The sequence below is a fragment of the Periophthalmus magnuspinnatus genome, chromosome 7 (assembly GCF_009829125.3).
Source record: "Periophthalmus magnuspinnatus isolate fPerMag1 chromosome 7, fPerMag1.2.pri, whole genome shotgun sequence".
In the NCBI taxonomy this organism is placed as follows: Eukaryota; Metazoa; Chordata; class Actinopteri; order Gobiiformes; family Gobiidae; genus Periophthalmus; species Periophthalmus magnuspinnatus.
Genome location: NC_047132.1, coordinates 13,486,447 through 13,505,320, shown reverse-complemented (window position 1 = coordinate 13,505,320; position 18,874 = coordinate 13,486,447). Strand labels below are relative to the sequence as shown.

At 45.2% G+C, this 18,874-nt stretch overlaps 2 protein-coding genes across 2 annotated transcripts in view; one reads left to right on the top strand and one right to left on the bottom strand.

Annotated features, from left to right (window-relative positions):
* LOC117373688 (troponin C, skeletal muscle) overlaps positions 1 to 18,874 on the bottom strand; it is a 277,430-nt gene that overhangs the window by 169,242 nt on the left and 89,314 nt on the right. The gene's annotated exons all lie outside the window — the stretch shown is intronic.
* The window catches only part of lamb2 (laminin, beta 2 (laminin S)), a 35,353-nt gene that overhangs the window by 1,292 nt on the left and 15,187 nt on the right, over positions 1 to 18,874 (top strand). The window contains exons 3-12 of the mRNA XM_055223226.1: positions 5,589 to 5,767; positions 6,689 to 6,824; positions 13,310 to 13,383; positions 13,510 to 13,698; positions 13,854 to 13,917; positions 14,591 to 14,793; positions 15,108 to 15,228; positions 16,222 to 16,410; positions 17,197 to 17,376; positions 17,918 to 18,030. Of these exons, the coding sequence (XP_055079201.1) occupies positions 5,589 to 5,767; positions 6,689 to 6,824; positions 13,310 to 13,383; positions 13,510 to 13,698; positions 13,854 to 13,917; positions 14,591 to 14,793; positions 15,108 to 15,228; positions 16,222 to 16,410; positions 17,197 to 17,376; positions 17,918 to 18,030 (1,448 nt within the window). The remainder of the gene's footprint in view (positions 1 to 5,588; positions 5,768 to 6,688; positions 6,825 to 13,309; positions 13,384 to 13,509; positions 13,699 to 13,853; positions 13,918 to 14,590; positions 14,794 to 15,107; positions 15,229 to 16,221; positions 16,411 to 17,196; positions 17,377 to 17,917; positions 18,031 to 18,874) is intronic.

Sequence of the window (18,874 nt, the reverse complement as noted above, 5' to 3'; positions counted from 1 at the left end):
ATTAGTCCTGCTTTAGTCCTGTTAAACCTGGTTTAGTCCTGTTTTAGACCTGGTTTAGACCTGGTTTAGACCTGGATTAGACCTGGTTTAGACCTGGTTTAGACCTGGATTAGACCTGGTTTAGACCTGGTTTAGACCTGTATTTGTCAAACTTAATTATCGTCTTGTTTAAAGTTTTCAGTTTGGTTTGAGCTTCTTGGCTCAGAGTTTGTGTTTGTCTGTGAAATGAACCTTCAACAGAGTCCAAAACAACACAGGGAGGGCATCTGACACATAGGGAGGGCATCTGACACATAGGGAGGGCATCTGACACATAGGGAGGGCATCTGACACATAGGGAGGGCATCTGATGTGAATTTCCTGGTGTTTGTTTCTTGTTTATGGTTCATATAATTAGGCTCTATCCGGGTGAAAGTGACGCTGTTTTGTTCTGACTCATCCTGTTTTGGTCCTGGTTGGACCTGGTTCAGGTTTTAGGTAGATCTAGTTTGGTCCTGTTCAAGTCCTGGTCTAGGCCTGGCTCTGTCCAGGTTTAGTCCTAGTTCAGTCTTGGTTCAGTCCTGGTTTAGTCCTAGTTTAGTCCTGGTTATAGGAGACCAGGACTAAAACATTTGACCCGTCCTTCAGTGTCTCTGGGTTAAACCTGTTGGGAGAAACCTTGTGGAATATGGGAATCGAACATGGGACCCTGTGGTTGTTGATGAGTCTCAGCACGAGTCTAAGTGCGTGCACGAGTCTCAGCACATACACGAGTCTAAACGTGTGCACGAGTGTTGTATGTGTCACATGTTCCACATTAAATGTTCATACTTTGTGTTCTATTCCCATGTGGCCTTATATCTCTGTACTCCTCATTGTCCAGGAGGTTCCATAGTGGTCCATGTGTCTGTGTGTGTATGTGTATGTACTTGTGTGTGTGCAGGTGTGTGCGTATATATATATATATGTGTGTTCCATAGCAGTCCATATGTGTGTATGTGTGTGAGTATACTGGTGTGTGCGTGTGCAGGTGAGTGTGTGTAGCTGAGGCAGAGAGAGTTTCCTTTTGGTCTTTGTGCTGGAGCAGCTCCGGAAGTTTAGAGATCAACGGAACAATGAGAGAAAAATACACTGAAAAGAGAGAGAGGGTAGGAGGGAGGGTAAGAGAGAGAAAGAGAGAAGGAGGAGAGAGAGGAGGAGGGTGGGAAGGAGGGTGTGAAGCAGAGTAAGAGGGAGGGAAAGAGAGAAGGTGGGAGGAAGAGAGAGAAGGAGGGAGGAAAGGCAAGAGGGAGGGTAAGAGAGAGGGGAGAGGGAGAGAAAAAACACTTATGAAAAGACAGAGAGGAGGGAGAGAGCAAGAGAGAGGGGATGAACCTAAAGAACCAGAGAGAGTGGTAGAGGAAGGAAAAGAGGAGGAAAAGAGGGAAAGGGGTTAATGTAACGAAGGTAATAAGAAAGAGAAAAGGGAGGAGAGGAAGTGACAGACAAAGATAGATAGAATGAGACAGAAGTGCAGTGGAAGAGGAAGGGAGTATCTGTGTGAAGGAGTGGAAGAGAGAGAGAGATGGCTTCCTGTTTTATTAGAGAAGAGAGGGGGGGAGTGAGGAGAGAGAGGAAAGGTGAGAGAGAGGAACGAGAGGAGAGAGAGAGGAGAAGGGGAAAAGAGAGGGAGGAGAGAGAGAAGAGGATTGAGAAAGAGGAAGGAGAGAAGGAGAGAGAGAGAGGAAAGAGGAGGAGGGGAGAAAGAGGGGAGAGAGCTCATTAATGGGGGAGACTGTGGTGGTCTCCCAAACTGCTCCTGTCTCTGCTCCTGTCTTTTGTTGTCTCTTGTCTCTGATCCTTTGACACATAACAGTACCACTGTTTGTGTTGGGCTCAAGGTGATCCAGGAATTAGACTGCACCGGAGAGAAAAGAGGGATGAGACGAGAGAGAGGGAGAGAGAGAGGGAGCGAGAGAGAGGGAGGAAAAGAGAGAATGCACTGGATCACTTCTGTCGAGGGAGAGAGAACAGGAACTAAACTTAACCTAAGCAGGGCTCATTGTCAGGGCCTGTGACCTTAAAGCTGCACTATGTCACTTTCTGGAGGGTCTGACGGCTGCTTGTCTTCATGGAGATGTTATTATTTCGCCCTCAGTGTCTTCCATCTTGTATTAGTTTATTTACAGCTCTGTTCATCGCTCAAAAATGGGCTCGCCTCTCCACAGATCTGGTTCAGCTGTAATCTGGTGCAGTCTCTGTGCTCTGTCCCTTCAAATAAAGTCTAGACTATGTGTAACTGGCCTGGAGGTCTCACCTGCTCGTCTCCATGAAGACACAGTTTAATGCCACTTAGGAACATTCCACTCAAAGCCAAAAGATCCTGTGAGTTTGAAATAACAAAAACATGTTTTCATTGGGTCTGAATAAAAACAAAAAGGTAGAAATGATGTAAATGTTCTTCTCATTCTGTTCTTCATGTTCTGTTCTTCACGTTCTGTTTTTCTCATTCTGTTCTTTCATGTTCTGTTTTTCGTGTTCTGTTCTTCATGTTCTGTTTTTCATGTTCTGTTCTTCTCGTTCTGTTTTCTCAGATCTTTGTGTAAAGTTTGACTTCACTGAGTCAGGGTCAGATGTGATTACAGTAATCCTGTTTAACAAAGTCTGAGTCTGTAGGAAACAAGATGTAATCTGCTCCTGTCTGCTCGTGTCTGCTCCTCTGTCCTCTGCTCCTGTCTGCTCCTCTGTCCTCTGCTCCTGTCTGCTCCTCTGTCCTCTGCTCCTGTCTGCTCCTGTCTGCTCCTGTCTGCTCCTGTCTGCAGATCTTATCGTCTAAATGTTCACATAAGCTGGTTTTAGACTTTGGGAGCAGACGGCTCTCTGTAGCAGAGTGGTTAGCAGTCTCAGGGCTGCATGTTCTGCCTTTAACCCAGAGACACTGAAGGACAGGTCAAATGCAGGTTTAACCCAGAGACACCGAAGGACAGGTCAAATGCAGGTTTAACCCAGAGACACCGAAGGACAGGTCAAATGCAGTGGACAAGTCAAGTCTCAAAATGTTTTAAATGTCCCATGTTTCTGCCACTTTAATGAGAGTCCCGTGAGACCTGTAAATGCAGCCAGGCCCTGAGTCCTGGTTTAGACCTGGACCTGGTTTAGTTCGGGTTTAGTCCTGGTTTAGTCCTAGTTTAATTCTGGTTTAGTCCATGTTTAGTCCATGTTTAGTCCATGTTTAGTCCTGGTTTAGTTCTGGTTCAGTCCTGGTTTAGTCCTGGTTTATTCCTGTTTTTACCTCGTCTTTCGCTTGTAGAGAGTTTGTGGTTGCGTCGGCTATTTGGAGCCATGCAGCTGTCTCTCTCTCTTTCTCTCTCTCTCTCTCTCTCTCTTTCTCTCTTTCACCTGTCATTCTTTGGTTTGACTCCACACTTGTGTCCGTGTGTCAGGACAGAGTTTAGTAACAGGAGTAAGAAAAAACAAAAAAAGGGAAAGAGGGAGGGAGGATAACCAGTAGCAGAAGTGAAGAGGAGGTCAGAACAAAATATAGAAAAAAAAGAGAGAGAGAAGAGAAGGAGAGAGGGAGGGAGTATAAACCATAATGACGACAAGGGGCAGTGTGCGTTATAGAGAGAAGAGAGAAACAGAAAGAGAGAGGGAAAGAGAGAAAGAGAGAGAGGGAGATGGGTGAAAGAGAGAAAAAGTCAAAAGAGAGAAAGAGGGGGAGTATAAAATGTAGCAGTAGTGAGGAGGAGTTTAAGAGCAGATTACAGAGATGAAAGAGAGAGACCGGAAGAAAGGAGAGAGGAGGAGGTAAGACTGAGAGAAGGAGAGAGGGGGGGGGGGGGGGGTGAAAGAGAAAAATGCAAGAGGGAGAGAAGTATAAACAGTAGGAGGAGGCAGAGGAGTTGCAGAGGAGTGGAGACTGTAAAGGGCTGATGTTTGTGGAGATGAACAACTGTGAACAATGAAAAAAGAGGAGGAAGAGAGAGAAAAGGAGGAAACAGGGAGGAGAGGAGGAGAGAGAGAGGAGAGGGGGAGAGCAGAGAGAGGAGGGGAGAAGAGAGGGAGAGAGAAGAGGAGGAGAGAGAGGGAAGAGCAGAAGAGGAGGAAACAGGAGTTGTGACTCCTCCGCAGCTCTAGAGACAGAGACTGGCTGCTCACACACACACAAACACACACTCACACGCACGCACGCCTCTGCCTGTGGTCACTCTCTGGTCACTGCCTGCAGTCACTTTTTGGTCATTGCCTCTGGTCACTGCCTCTGCCTGTGGTCACTCTCTGGTCACTCTTTGGCACTGCCTGTGGTCACTCTCTTATCCTTCTGTGTCTGACCTCACTCCTCATTACATGATGTTTATTTGTTCATGTATTTGTTTCACACTGAGACAGAGACAGAGGAATGTATCAGACTGATGCTGCTACTGTCACCTGAGCATCAGAGATAGAGTTCAATCCTGGCCTAGTCCTGGTTTAGTCTTGGTTTAGTCCACTCTCCTCCGCTCCCTTGTTCCTCTCTCTCTCTCCTTTTTTGGGTACATCTTTTCTTTATGAATGAACGACTCATCAGCTCTTCAAACTTTTACGGGGAGGGCATCTGACACACAGGGAGGGCATCTGTATCAGCATTGGCTCAGATAAGCTCCGCCCTTGCTCCTGTTGGGACACTTCCTGTGATAAACATGACTCCAAACGGATAAGATCGTCTACTTCACATGTCAATCAACCCAAGACCTGGTTTAGACCTGGTTTAGACCTGGTTTAGTCCTGGTTTAATCCTGGTTTAGACCTGGCTTAGTCCTGGTTTAATCCTGGTTTAGACCTGGCTTAGTTCTGGTTTAGTTTTGGTTTAGTCCTGGTTTAATCCTGGTCCAGGTCTGAGTTTCCTATTTTCCACATAAACATATTTATAATAATCTCTTAAACATATGTTCTGTCTCCAGATGAAACGTGTGTGTGTATGTGTGTTTGTGTGTGTTTATGTGTGTGTGTATGTATGTGTAGGTGAGCGTGTGTGAGTGTGTGAGTGAGTGTGTGTGTAGGTGTGTGTGTAGGTGTGTGTGAGCAGCCAGTCTCTGTCTCTGGAGCTATGGAGGAGTCAGACTTACAGGAAGTTACTAATTTCACTCTCACATAGTCCAGTCACTCACCTGTCACTCATCATTACTAAAGTATAGTTTTTAAACATTCACAGTCTCTGTGACCCTTGATGTTTGTTTGGGTCGACCTGCTGCCTGAAGAACACAGAGCTTTATTTAACACTTTAATGTGAGCGAGAACAACACAAGTGTGACTCCTGTTGCCTACCTTTCCCCGAGGTCACTCCCACTGGTATTAGCCCTCGGAGAAAGAAGGTGCCTGTTTGTCTGTTATTAATGTTGATTTACAGATACAATAGTGAAATAAAAAAAACAGGATCATGTAGAGTGGGTAAATATGGACATTTTAAGACCAAAATTATAAGTCTGACAGCAGCAGTTACAGAGAGAGGGGCACAGTGGAGTCGATGGAGCCGGATTGCACACATGGTCACTTCCTGTTTGTGGCAGCAGTTTCTTCTTAGGACCCAGAGCCTCAGCTGAGCTCAGAGTCAGATGGGTCAGATGTTCAGATGTTCCTGTCTGTCTCCACAGGGTTGGTGCTGGTGATGCTGGTTTCTTCTCAGGACTTGGAACAGACTGTGGGCTGTGCTCAGGGCAGCTGTTACCCCGCCACAGGAGACCTTCTGGTGGGACGAGAGAAGAACCTCCAAGCCTCATCCACCTGCGGCATGAAGAAGAAAGAGTCATACTGCATCGTCAGTCACCTGCAGGTCAGTGCTGCCCCCTACAGGACAATAAGGAACTACACACACCTGTAGGTCAGTGCTGCCCCCTACAGGACAATACAGGAACTACACACACCTGCAGGTCAGTGCTGCACATTACAAGACAGTGAGGAACACACACCTGCAGGTTAGTGCTGCCCCCTGCAGGACAATTCAGGAACACACACATCTGCTGATCAGTGCTTCCCCCTTGCAGGACAGTACAGGAACTACAGCTTTGCACCAAACTTCATTAAGACAGTTGACAGTGGCTTTTCCCATGCACTCATCGTTGGGAAAGCAACAGGCCCTATGCTGTGTAGGGGCTTGAGCTCAGCCGGCAGGCACTGACTGGGACCTACAAGGCATAGGGCCTATTGCGAGTGCATGAGCAGTTGGTGATTACACTGTGCTCTATGAGAAAAATCCTTTCTGGGCAGGAGGAGATTTTTTTCATTTTGCTGCGCTCATGCGCAATGAGCAGGGAAACATCTTCACTCCTACAACGTTTTGTCCAGTTGACAGATTTAGCTTCTGCTTTTGCCATGGATCAGACCTGGACGACTGAGACACAGACACTAAAGGCCAATGCACACAGAAGCAGCGGGCGTCACGTGACATGGGTGAACACCAAACGCCACAAATTCCAAAAGTTCTAAAGGTGGCACGGTGTGAATGTGACACAGGCACCTCTCATGACCTGTGGGGCGAGGCCTGTAAGATGAGGCTTTGTTTCATTTGAAGTTGCCCCATGTCATTGTCCTGGAGGAAGGTCTACCACCTACTTGTCTCCATGGAAATGTTATTACTTTGCCTAGAATGTTCCCCAGTATGGCATTAAACACATCTTCCATAAAAGTTACAGATTGCAGCTTTAAACTGAGTTAACTGTTCTTCAGTTTGTGACATTTTTCTGTGAAACCTCAGGATGAAAAGAAGTGTTTCTTTTGTGACTCGCGGCGTCCGTACGACCCAGTCTACAACACCATCAACCACAGGATCGAGAACGTCATCACCACCTTCAAACCGCACCGCAAAAGGAGCTGGTGGCAGTCTGAGAACGGTACTGGAACTAAACCAGGACTAAACCAGGACTAGACCAGGACCAGACCAGGGGCAGACTAGGGATGGGACGATATAAGATAATAAATAGAAAAAGGTCTGCAATTAATTGTTAGGGGCATTTTTTAATAATCAGAATCATCGCACACGATTATAATCACCTTTACGGCACCAGACTGCCTCATGTTTCTGGTTTCAATACAATGTTTAGATGTTAGTTCTGGTGTTTGCCCACAAGGGGGCCCTCTGTCATAGCAATAAAACTTGTTAGCTTCTGTGCCTTTTCTGAATTGGGGATGGTTCTTCACCGTCATGGCTTGTGGGCAGGCAGTGGATCTGGATCCCAGTGGCAGCACACATTTACAGTGGGGCAAAAAGTATTTAGTTAGCCACCAATTGTGCAAGTTCTCCCACTTAAAAAGATGAGAGAGGCCTGTATTTTTTTGTCATAGGTTCACTTGAACTATGAAAGACAAAATGAGAAAAAAAAGATCCAGAATCACATTGTCTGATTAAAAAAAAAGTATTTGCAAATGATGGTGAAAAATAAGTATTTGGTCAATACCAAAAGTTTATCTCAATACTTTTTTATATATCCTTTGTTGGCAATGACAGAGGTCAAACATTTTCTGTAAGTCTCCACAAGGTTTTCACACACTGTTGCTGGTAGTTTGACCCATTCCTCCTGCAGATTTCCTCTAGAGCAGTGTTGATTTGGGCCTGTCGCTGAGCAACACGGACTTTCAACTCCCTCCAAAGATTTTCTGTGGGGTTGAGATCTGGAGACTGGCTAGGCCACTCCAGGACCTTGGATTGCTTCTTACGAAGCCACTCTTTCATTGCCCGGGCGGTGTGTTTGGGATCATTGTCATGCTGAAAGACCCAGCCACTTTTCATCTTCAAAGCCCTTGCTGATGGAAGGAAGTTGTCCCTCATAATCTCACAATACACGGTCCCATTCACTCTTTCCTTTACAGTCGTCCTGGTCCCTTTGCAGAAAAAACAGCCCCAAAGCATGATGTTTCCACCCCCATGCTTCACAGTAGTGAAGTAGTGTTCTCTGGATGTAACTCAGCACTGCAGGATTTGAGTCCCTGGTGGTGTAGTGTTACTGATGGTCGCCTTTGTTACTTTGGGCCCAACTCTCTGCAGGTCATTCACTAGCTCCCCCTGTGTGCTTCTGGGATTTTTGCTCACCTTGTGATCATTTTGACCTCACGGGGTGAGATCTTGTGTAGAGCCCCAGATTGAGGGAGATTATCAGTGCTTTTGCATGTCTTCCATTTTCTAATAATTGCTCCCACAGTTGACTTCTTCACATCAAGCTGCTTACCTATTGCAGATTCAGTCTTCCCAGCCTGGTGCAGGTCACAGTTTGTTTCTGGTGTTCTTTGACAGCTCTTTGGTCTTGGTCATAGTGGAGTTTGGAGTCTGACTGTTTGAGGTTGTGGACAGGTGTCTTTAATACTGATAACAAGTTCAAACAGGTGCCATTAATACAGGTACCAAGTGGAGGACAGAGGAGCTTCTTAAAGCAGAAGTTACAGGTCTGTGAGAGCCAGAAATGTTGCTTGTTTGTCGGTGACCAAATACTTACTTTACCAAAGAATTTACCAAGTAATTCATTCAAAATCCTACAATATGATTTCCTGGATTCTTTCCCCCCATTCTGTCTCTCATAGTTGAAGTGAACCTATGATGAAAATTATAGGCCTCTCTCAACTTCTTAAGTGGGAGAACTTGCACTAACCTTCTAGGACCTTCTAGAGTTTAAAATGTTTAGATTATTTAAAAATTGTTTTTTTGTGAAGACACATGTCTTCCTGTTCCTGTCAGCAGCTCTTCACATGAGACACATTGTTCCAAGAGGCACAATTGTTATTTCTGATTTTGTTTTTACATCAGGGCAAATGTTGCTGTGTTCAGGGTCTTAATAAATAGGTTTTGCAAATCATTACTCAAATGTTTTATCAAAATAATTAAAATGTCCACATATGAGGACATTCGTTTTACATCACTTTTCTCAGAAACTACGTAATAAAAAAGATAATTCTTTGTATTTAGACTCATCAGGTCCCAGTCAGCCCAAATAACAAAGACAAATTAATAAAGCCTGTCATGCAAGAGCTCGGGTCTCAGGAGGCTAAAAACTTTTTTGCCCCACTGTATATTCTCCACTCAAGAAGGTGAAGTCTGATGTGTGGAATTATTATGGATTTGTAAAACAAGACCAACAAGATGAGCCACCAATCTGCAGAGCCTGTCGAAAAAAAAGATACTGCTCCGAGGGAAAACACCAGCAACTTACATGCACATTTACGAGACGACCATCCTGTATGGTTTGACAAACTTGAGCTGAAAATATCCATTGTAAGTAACATACCATGTGAAATAAACTATTGAATGTAGTTTGTGTTAGTTTGGATTTGTATGAATCCGTGTTTGTATCGACTTTGTTATCGCTAGGTTAGCACTAGCTGAGCCTAGCACTAGCATTTTGCACAGCTGACTGCACAGTTTGCTAGTAGTGGCACATGGTTTTATAACAACCATGAGTTAATCTAAATACCTATAACCTTCTAGGACATTTTGGGTTGCCTATGTCATAATACATTTTTTTCTCTACAAGGTCCTGGTGTCCACATATGACGACATTATACTGCCTTGGTTTAATTTTTATCGTGATAATATCGTTAATCGTGATTATTTTGGTCACAATAATCGTGAGTCTAAATTATAATATGGTCCCATCCCTAGACCAGACCAGGACTAAGACTAAACCAGGACTAAACCAGGACTAAACCACCTTCAAACCCACTGCAAGAGGAGCTGGTGGCAGTCTGAAAACGGTACTGGACCAGGAATAGACCAGACCTAAAACAGGACTAAACCAGGACCAGGCCAGGGCTAAACCAGGACCAGGACTAAACCACCTTCAAACCACACCGCAAGAGGGGCTGGTGGCAGTCTCAGAACAGTACTGGACCAGGACCAGACCAGGACTAAACCAAGACCAGACCAGGACTGAACAAGAATGGTACTAGAACTAAACCAGGACCAGACCAAATTAAACCGGGACTAAGACTGAACCAGGACTGGACCAGAACTAGGACCAAACCAGGATTAGGACTAGGGAAAGGGAAGGGAAAGAGGGAGGGAGAGAGGGAGGGAGAAAGGGAGGGAGAGTGAAAGTATATTTTTAAACTGATTTTCCGTTTGTTCTGACAAAGACTGATTGTGTTTCAAGTATTTCCCCTGGATTCAACACAAAATTAAACCAAGACTAAACATGAACTAAACGTGGACTAAACGTGCACTAAACGTGGACTAAACAGGACTAAACCAGGACTAAACCAGGACTAAACCAGGACTAAACCAAGACTACATCAGGCCCATATTCAAACCCTCCTTACATTTAGCAGTACGAGCCTGTACGAGGCTCCGCCCACAAGTCTACATCATCCATGCTCCCACACGACAATTCTCCATAAATCTACAAAAACATGATACAAAACTGTACACAGCAACTTGACAAACCTGATGTGATGTGCAGTAGTTTCATTAGTGGGATGAGGCTGATTGTGTTGTGAGAGTGCTCTGAAGGGGGAGTGACTTAGTTTCATTTGTCTGAGGCTTCTGTCACTTTGAACACATAAATAATGAAACTGTATCTCTATTTTTTTCGAGGGACTTTCCGAGTCTCACCTGAGCTCTGACAGGTGCTGATGGGTTAAACACAGGCTCCGAACGTGTCATTATCAAAAACATAAGTCGTGATAAAACACAGTCTTAAACATGTCAAGAGACGAAGACGGAAACGAGTGGAAAGAGGGAGAGAGAGATACTGCAGGAAACGAGTGGAAAGAGGGAGATACAGCAGGAAACAAGTGGAAAGAGAGAGAGAGAAACTGCAGGAAATTAGTGGAAAGAGGGAGATACAGCAGGAAACGAGTGTAAAGAGAGAGAAACTGCAGGAAACAAGTGGAAAGACAGAAACTGTAGGAAACGAGAGGAAAGAGGGAGATACAGCAGGAAACGAGTGGAAAGAAGAGAGAGAAACTGCAGGAAATGAGTGGAAAGAGGGAGAGAGAAATACTGCAGGAAACGAGTGGAAAGAGAGATACTGCAGGAAACAAGTGTAAGGAGAGAAACTGAAGGAAACGAGTGTAAAGAGAGAGAAACTGCAGGAAACGAGTGTAAAGAGAGAGAAACTGCAGGAAGCAAGTGGAAAGAGAGAGAGAAACTGCAGGAAATTAGTGGAAAGAGGGAGATACAGCAGGAAACGAGTGTAAAGAGAGAGAAACTGCAGGAAACAAGTGGAAAGAGAGAGAGAAACTGCAGGAAATGAGTTGAAAGAGGGAGATACAGCAGGAAACGAGTGTAAAGAGAGAGAAACTGCAGGAAACAAGTGGAAAGACAGAAACTGTAGGAAACGAGAGGAAAGAGGGAGATACAGCAGGAAACGAGTGGAAAGAAGAGAGAGAAACTGCAGGAAATGAGTGGAAAGAGAGAGATACTGCAGGAAACAAGTGTAAGGAGAGAAACTGAAGGAAACGAGTGTAAAGAGAGAGAAACTGCAGGAAACGAGTGTAAAGAGAGAGAAACTGCAGGAAACAAGTGGAAAGAGAGAGAGAAACTGCAGGAAATGAGTGGAAAGAGGGAGATACAGCAGGAAACGAGTGTAAAGAGAGAGAAACTGCAGGAAACAAGTGGAAAGACAGAAACTGCAGGAAACGAGAGGAAAGAGGGAGATACAGCAGGAAACGAGTGGAAAGAGAGAGAGAAACTGCAGGAAATGAGTGGAAAGAGGGAGATACAGCAGGAAACGAGTGTAAAGAGAGAGAAACTGCAGGAAACAAGTGGAAAGACAGAAACTGCAGGAAACGAGAGGAAAGAGGGAGATACAGCAGAAAACGAGTGGAAAGAAGAGAGAGAAACTGCAGGAAATGAGTGGAAAGAGAGAGATACTGCAGGAAACAAGTGTAAGGAGAGAAACTGAAGGAAACGAGTGTAAAGAGAGAGAAACTGCAGGAAACGAGTGTAAAGAGAGAGAAACTGCAGGAAACAAGTGGAAAGAGAGAGAGAAACTGCAGGAAATGAGTGGAAAGAGGGAGATACAGCAGGAAACGAGTGTAACGAGAGAGAAACTGCAGGAAACAAGTGGAAAGACAGAAACTGCAGGAAACGAGAGGAAAGAGGGAGATACAGCAGGAAACGAGTGGAAAGAGAGAGAGAAACTGCAGGAAATGAGTGGAAAGAGGGAGATACAGCAGGAAACGAGTGTAAAGAGAGAGAAACTGCAGGAAACAAGTGGAAAGACAGAAACTGCAGGAAACGAGAGGAAAGAGGGAGATACAGCAGGAAACGAGTGGAAAGAGAGAGAGAAACTGCAGGAAATGAGTGGAAAGAGGGAGATACAGCAGGAAACGAGTGTAAAGAGAGAGAAACTGCAGGAAACAAGTGGAAAGACAGAAACTGCAGGAAACGAGAGGAAAGAGGGAGATACAGCAGAAAACGAGTGGAAAGAGAGAGAGAAACTGCAGGAAATGAGTGGAAAGAGGGAGATACAGCAGGAAACGAGTGTAAAGAGAGAGAAACTGCAGGAAACAAGTGGAAAGACAGAAACTGTAGGAAACGAGAGGAAAGAGGGAGATACAGCAGGAAACGAGTGGAAAGAAGAGAGAGAAACTGCAGGAAATGAGTGGAAAGAGAGAGATACTGCAGGAAACAAGTGTAAGGAGAGAAACTGAAGGAAACGAGTGTAAAGAGAGAGAAACTGCAGGAAACGAGTGTAAAGAGAGAGAAACTGCAGGAAACAAGTGGAAAGAGAGAGAGAAACTGCAGGAAATGAGTGGAAAGAGGGAGATACAGCAGGAAACGAGTGTAAAGAGAGAGAAACTGCAGGAAACAAGTGGAAAGACAGAAACTGCAGGAAACGAGAGGAAAGAGGGAGATACAGCAGGAAACGAGTGGAAAGAGAGAGAGAAACTGCAGGAAATGAGTGGAAAGAGGGAGATACAGCAGGAAACGAGTGTAAAGAGAGAGAAACTGCAGGAAACAAGTGGAAAGACAGAAACTGCAGGAAACGAGAGGAAAGAGGGAGATACAGCAGAAAACGAGTGGAAAGAGAGAGAGAAACTGCAGGAAATGAGTGGAAAGAGGGAGATACAGCAGGAAACGAGTGTAAAGAGAGAGAAACTGCAGGAAACAAGTGGAAAGACAGAAACTGCAGGAAACGAGAGGAAAGAGGGAGATACAGCAGGAAACGAGTGGAAAGAAGAGAGAGAAACTGCAGGAAATGAGACAGAACCTCCTTAACTCTAATAAGCCTCTCTACTTGTCTCTCACCTGTCTCACCTGTCTCTCCCCGTCTCACTTGTCTCCTGCGTCTCACCTCTTTCTAACATTTGTCTCACCTGTCTCTTACACCTGTCTCACCTGTCTCTTACACCTGTCTCACCTGTCTCTTACACCTGTCTGTTCCAGGTAAATCGGACGTCCACATTCAGCTGGACCTGGAGGCAGAGTTCCACTTCACTCACCTCATCATGACCTTCAAGGTGAGAACCCAGAGAAAGACACCAGCGAGGTACTCCTAACCTCTTAACCCGACTCCTGACAGGCGTATCACTTCCCCCTATCTCTCCCTCCCTCTCTTCCGCTCTCCCTTCCTCTCTCTTCCTCAGACATTTCGTCCGGCGGCCATGTTGATTGAGCGTTCCGCAGACTTCGGTCGGACGTGGCAGATTTATCGATACTTCGCGTACGACTGCGATGCCGAGTTCCCTGGTGTTTCCCAAGGTCCTCTGCTCCATGTGGACGACGTCATCTGTGAATCACGCTACTCCGACATAGAGCCTTCCACTGAAGGCGAGGTAACACAGATGTTCTCCCAGCCTACTGTAACCCTGTAGTGGATCAGATGCCCTCCCATGTTCTTCCATCTCTGTGTGTCAGATGCCCTCCCACGCTCCTGTGTGTCAGATGTTTAGTATTCACTGTAGTTTACCCCGTTTTCCGTGTTTTCCAGGTGATTTTCCGAGTGTTGGACCCAGCGATCCGGATCCAGGACCCGTACAGCCCCCGGATCCAGAGTAAGACTTTTATTCACAGAGACTGAGGAGAATCTGACACAAAACATCCTCAGGAAACACATGGCTAACCAGGACTAAACCAGTACTAAACCAGGACAGAATCAGGACTAGACCAGGACTAAACAGGACCCAGTCTAGTCCAGATCTAGTCCAGGTCTTGTATGGGTCTGGATCTGCACCTGTTCTTGTCTCTCAGAGACACTCGGTTCTTTGTCTCTTTGTCCAGAGTCATGTTACAGACTGAGACATGTAAAGGATGTATACAGAGACACTCCTCCACTCTTCCTCCCTCCCTCTCTCTCCCTCTCTCTCTCCCTCTCTTATTATTATAATTTTTTTCAGATAACTGAATGGTAGAAACTTGATACCAGTTTCTAATAGTTTAGACCAGTGTTCCCCACCCAGAGGTACGGGGACCACTGAATAGTGTCTGAATCTAAAATGTTCTTTGTCAGATTTAGGTTAGCAGGTTAGCTATATCCAAAGATATATACAGATATGGTATTGACTTTCTAACACAAATACACTTTAATCAGCCTTTTTACTGTTTTCTTTTTATAGACTATATATATATAGACTATAAAATAACCATTTCTAAATATTTTGTGGACAAAATAATCCACACGCATTAAATATATGTTCCTTGATATCATGAGTGTATATGTCGTTCTAGATCAGCTTCGAATCACGAACCTGAGGGTGAACTTCACAAAGCTTCACACCTTAGGAGACAACCTGCTGGACACTCGCCCTGAGATTAAGGAGAAGTATTACTACTCCATGTACGAGCTCGTCGTCCGCGGCAACTGCTTCTGCTATGGCCATGCCTCCGAGTGCGCCCCCATCCAAGGCATCCCCGACGACATCGAGGGCATGGTCAGACAATACTTTTATTATTAAGACCTATTCAGGGACATTCACATCTGAGAGACTGAAATCTGAGCATCTGACACACTGGGGAGGGTATCTGAGACACAGCGAGGGCATCTGTTGACACACAGGGAGGGCACTCACAGTCACACTGTGTGCACTCGCACTAAGACTGTGTACACACACATACACTCAAACACACACACACACTGTATACACTCATGTGCACTCACACTCACACTGTGTGGAGTAGATAAAAATCAGTATTTACATTTTTATAAACACTGATATGATAGTGATGTATCTCGTGTGCTTTCCAGGTGCACGGCCGTTGTGTGTGTAACCATCACACCAAAGGATTGAACTGTGAACAGTGTGACGACTTCTACAACGACCAGCCCTGGAGACCTGCCGAGGGACGCAACAGCCACGCCTGCAAGAGTAAGCACATGCTAACTATGCTAACATACGCTAACAGCCACGCCTGCAAGAGTAAGCACATGCTAACTATGCTAACATACGCTAACAGCCACGCCTGCAAGAGTAAGCACATGCTAACTATGCTAACATAAGTTAACAACCACACCTGCAAGAGTAAGGGCATGCTAACTATGCTAACATACGCTAACAGCCACGCCTGCAAGAGTAACGGCATGCTAACTATGCTAACATAAGCTAACAACCACACCTGCAAGAGTAAGGGCATGCTAACTATGCTAACATAAGCTAACAACCACACCTGCAAGAGTAAGGGCATGCTAACTATGCTAACATAAGCTAACAACCAAACCTGCAAGAGTAATGACGTGCTAATTATGTTAACATACACTAACATACACTACACTAACAGAGTAAGTACATGCCAACGATATTAAGACATGCTAACAGCCACGCCTGCCAAAGTTCATGCTAACAATATTAAAACACGCAAACAACCATGTCTGTAAAAGCATGACATATGCGCTAATAATACACGCTAACAGCCACACATGTAAAAGTAAGTACACACTAACCTAATAATACACGCTAACAGACACACCAGCAAGAGTGTGGGAAACATGGTAATACACATGCTAATGCACATGCTAATACACACGCTAATGCATATGCTAATACACATGCTAATGCTCATGCTAATACACATGCTAATGCTGATGCTAAAAGTCATTCCACACACACTGGGTTTACCAGGTTTAGATTTTTTGTGTAACAGTCACGCTACTAAAACTAGACTACAGCTTACATACGTTTTAGAAAAAAATCTACAAAAGAGCGAGCCCCCAAGCAAGTCTCCGAGCAAGCTGCTGAGCGACGCCAGGAACAGTGACATAACTGAAGACGCTGTTTTAACACTTTCAACAGTGGAATTATTGGGTTTTTTTCCCCTCTTATACCTCTCTGTCTCTTTCTCTCTCTGTCCCTGTTTCTGTCCAGAGTGCGAGTGCCATGGCCACGCCTCCTCCTGTCACTTCGACATGGCGGTGTACTTGGCCACAGGAAACAGCAGTGGAGGAGTGTGTGACCTGTGCCTCCACAACACTATGGGGCGCCAGTGTGAGAGCTGCAGACCCTTCTACTACAAGGACCCCCAGAGAGACCTGAGGGACCCCCAAGTCTGCCAGCGTATGACTCTAACACTATTATTTATATATATATATATATATAGATAGATATAGATATAGATATAGATATATATATAGATATAATATGTAGACTAGACTAGAGACTGTATAAAGCAGTGGACTAAGTGAGGCTACCAGTTACAGAGGCCAATTTGGAGCCCAGTTCCATATTTGAAATTCTGACCACGAGTATCATAGTAACCAAAGAGCCAATCAGGAGCAAGGCTGTTGAAGGTAACACCCCTTCCCGTTTGAACTGCTGGTTTAGCAGGGAGCGGGCGCTTGCAACACTGTCAATCAAATCTGTTGCTAACTCTAGTGGGAGCGACCTCGGGGAAAGAAGGCGCCTGATTTGTCTGTTATTAATGTTCAAATCTTGATTTACAGACACAATAGTGAAATAAAAACCATGTAGAGCAGGTCAATATGAACATTTTAAGACCAAAATGACATCAGCAGTTACAAAGAGAGGGGCCGCAGTTTTTACACAGAAAGTGAACTGGAGCCAGAGTTGATGGAGCCGGAAGTGTACCCATGATCACTTCCTGTTTGCAACGCGGCGCTAGCAGGTTAGCTATGTCCAGAGACATGTACAGTCTATGGTAGCGGGTCCTAAGTTTGCAGACATACATTTGAAGTAGGTATTATACCATAATTATACAATAGTACTGACCCTGCCCAGTAACATCACATCTCATTGACTATTTCAATTCAAACACCTCTCTGCTCTTCCCCATTTGTCCCTCCCCTTGTTGCCCCTCCTCCTTTGCCTCTCCCCCTTTTGTAGCTTGTGACTGTGACCCTGACGGCTCCCTAAACGGCGGCCTGTGTGACGAGCACACTGACCCCGCCCTGGGGCAGGTGGCCGGGCAGTGTCGCTGTAAACTGCATGTGGAGGGACCGCGCTGCGACAGGTGCAAAGCCGGGTTCTACGGTCTGAGTGCGGAGAACGCTGACGGCTGCCTGCGTGAGTCTGCTCTGTAAAAATACTACCACTGTAACAGAACGCACCATTGATGCTCTGCAGTTAGGCCTCTCTGGGGGTGTTCTACATTTATCCCTATGGTGGAATTTTTAGCAGTTACCATGGTGACACAATGCACACATTAGGAAACACAGGCTGAGATAATCTGAAAATTTAAGAAAAAATACAAAAGTGATTTAAAGAGCACATTTTCAGGAGCCTGTGATCAAGGCCCCCCTGTTTAGGAGTTTCATTTTCAACAAAAAGAGTGACTAACTGAAAAACAGTAATGTTATTTGACTTGTTTAACAGCACAAATCAGCTCACCTATTGTAGTTCAGATAAATCAGTTTTTTATGGTCAGATTGTGTTAAAACAAAACTAACTTGAGCAACAGAGTTTCAGACAGAGAAGTCCTCCCAGTTAGCATCACCCCCCAGGGAATGTTGGTATCAGCTACAAAGTATCAATAAAACTATCACTGTAACATAATGTTGTATTACTGCTCATCTGTGACCCTCTGCCCCTATCTGCTCCTGTCCAGCCTGCAGGTGCGACCCTCGGGGCAGCGTCTCTGGGCGCGCTCAGTGTGACCCGGTCAGTGGAGACTGCTTCTGCAAACGCCTGGTGACAGGGCGCAGCTGTGACCAGTGTCTGGTCAGTGATTTTCTGTTTTCTTTTATTTCACATTAGACCTCACAGTTCCAGAGGAACCAGAGACTGTATATATAAATGGACATAACTAACCTGTTAGCCGCCGCGTTCCAAACAGGAAGTGATCATGGGCGCACTTCCGGCTCCTCGACTCTGGCTCCAATTCAGTTTACATTGAAAATCCTACGGTTTTATTTCACTATTGTGTCTGTAAGTCAAGATATGAACATTAATAACAGACAAATCAGGCTACTTTTATCCAGGTTACTCCCGCTAGCGTTAGCAACAGGTTTGATTGACAGTGTTGCTAAGCTGCTGCTCCCTGCTAAACCGGCGGGAAGGGGCGTTACCTTCAACAGCCTCGCTCCAGATGGGTTCTTTGGTTGTTATGATACTCAGGGTTGGAATTCCAAATATGGAACTTGGCTCCAGATTAGCCGCTATAACTGCTAGCCTAATGAGCTTCATTTGAAGCTGAACGCTGTCGGTGACGACCATTTCTTTACACAGTCTGTGGTTCTGGTTCACTCGTGTCTGGAGCCCCGTAAATGTATCTTCACTAGAAGAGTTTATTTAAAGGTGAGGCTCAAACTCTCAGGTGGTCGAAGGTCGGCAGGATTCTGTGACTCTGGGCGGAATGAGCCTTTTTCTATTTTTACAGTTTAACCCTTTCCTCCTTCAAGGTTCCTGTCTGATGGGTTCATGTGGTTACGTCTATATTTGGAGGTTCCTTCCTGGTTTGAGTCTATCTTTAGGGTCAGCTGTGTCGGGGTGTGTGTGTGTATGTGTGTATATTTGTGTGTGTGTGTATATTTGCGTGCGTGCATATGTGTGTGTGCGTGTGTAT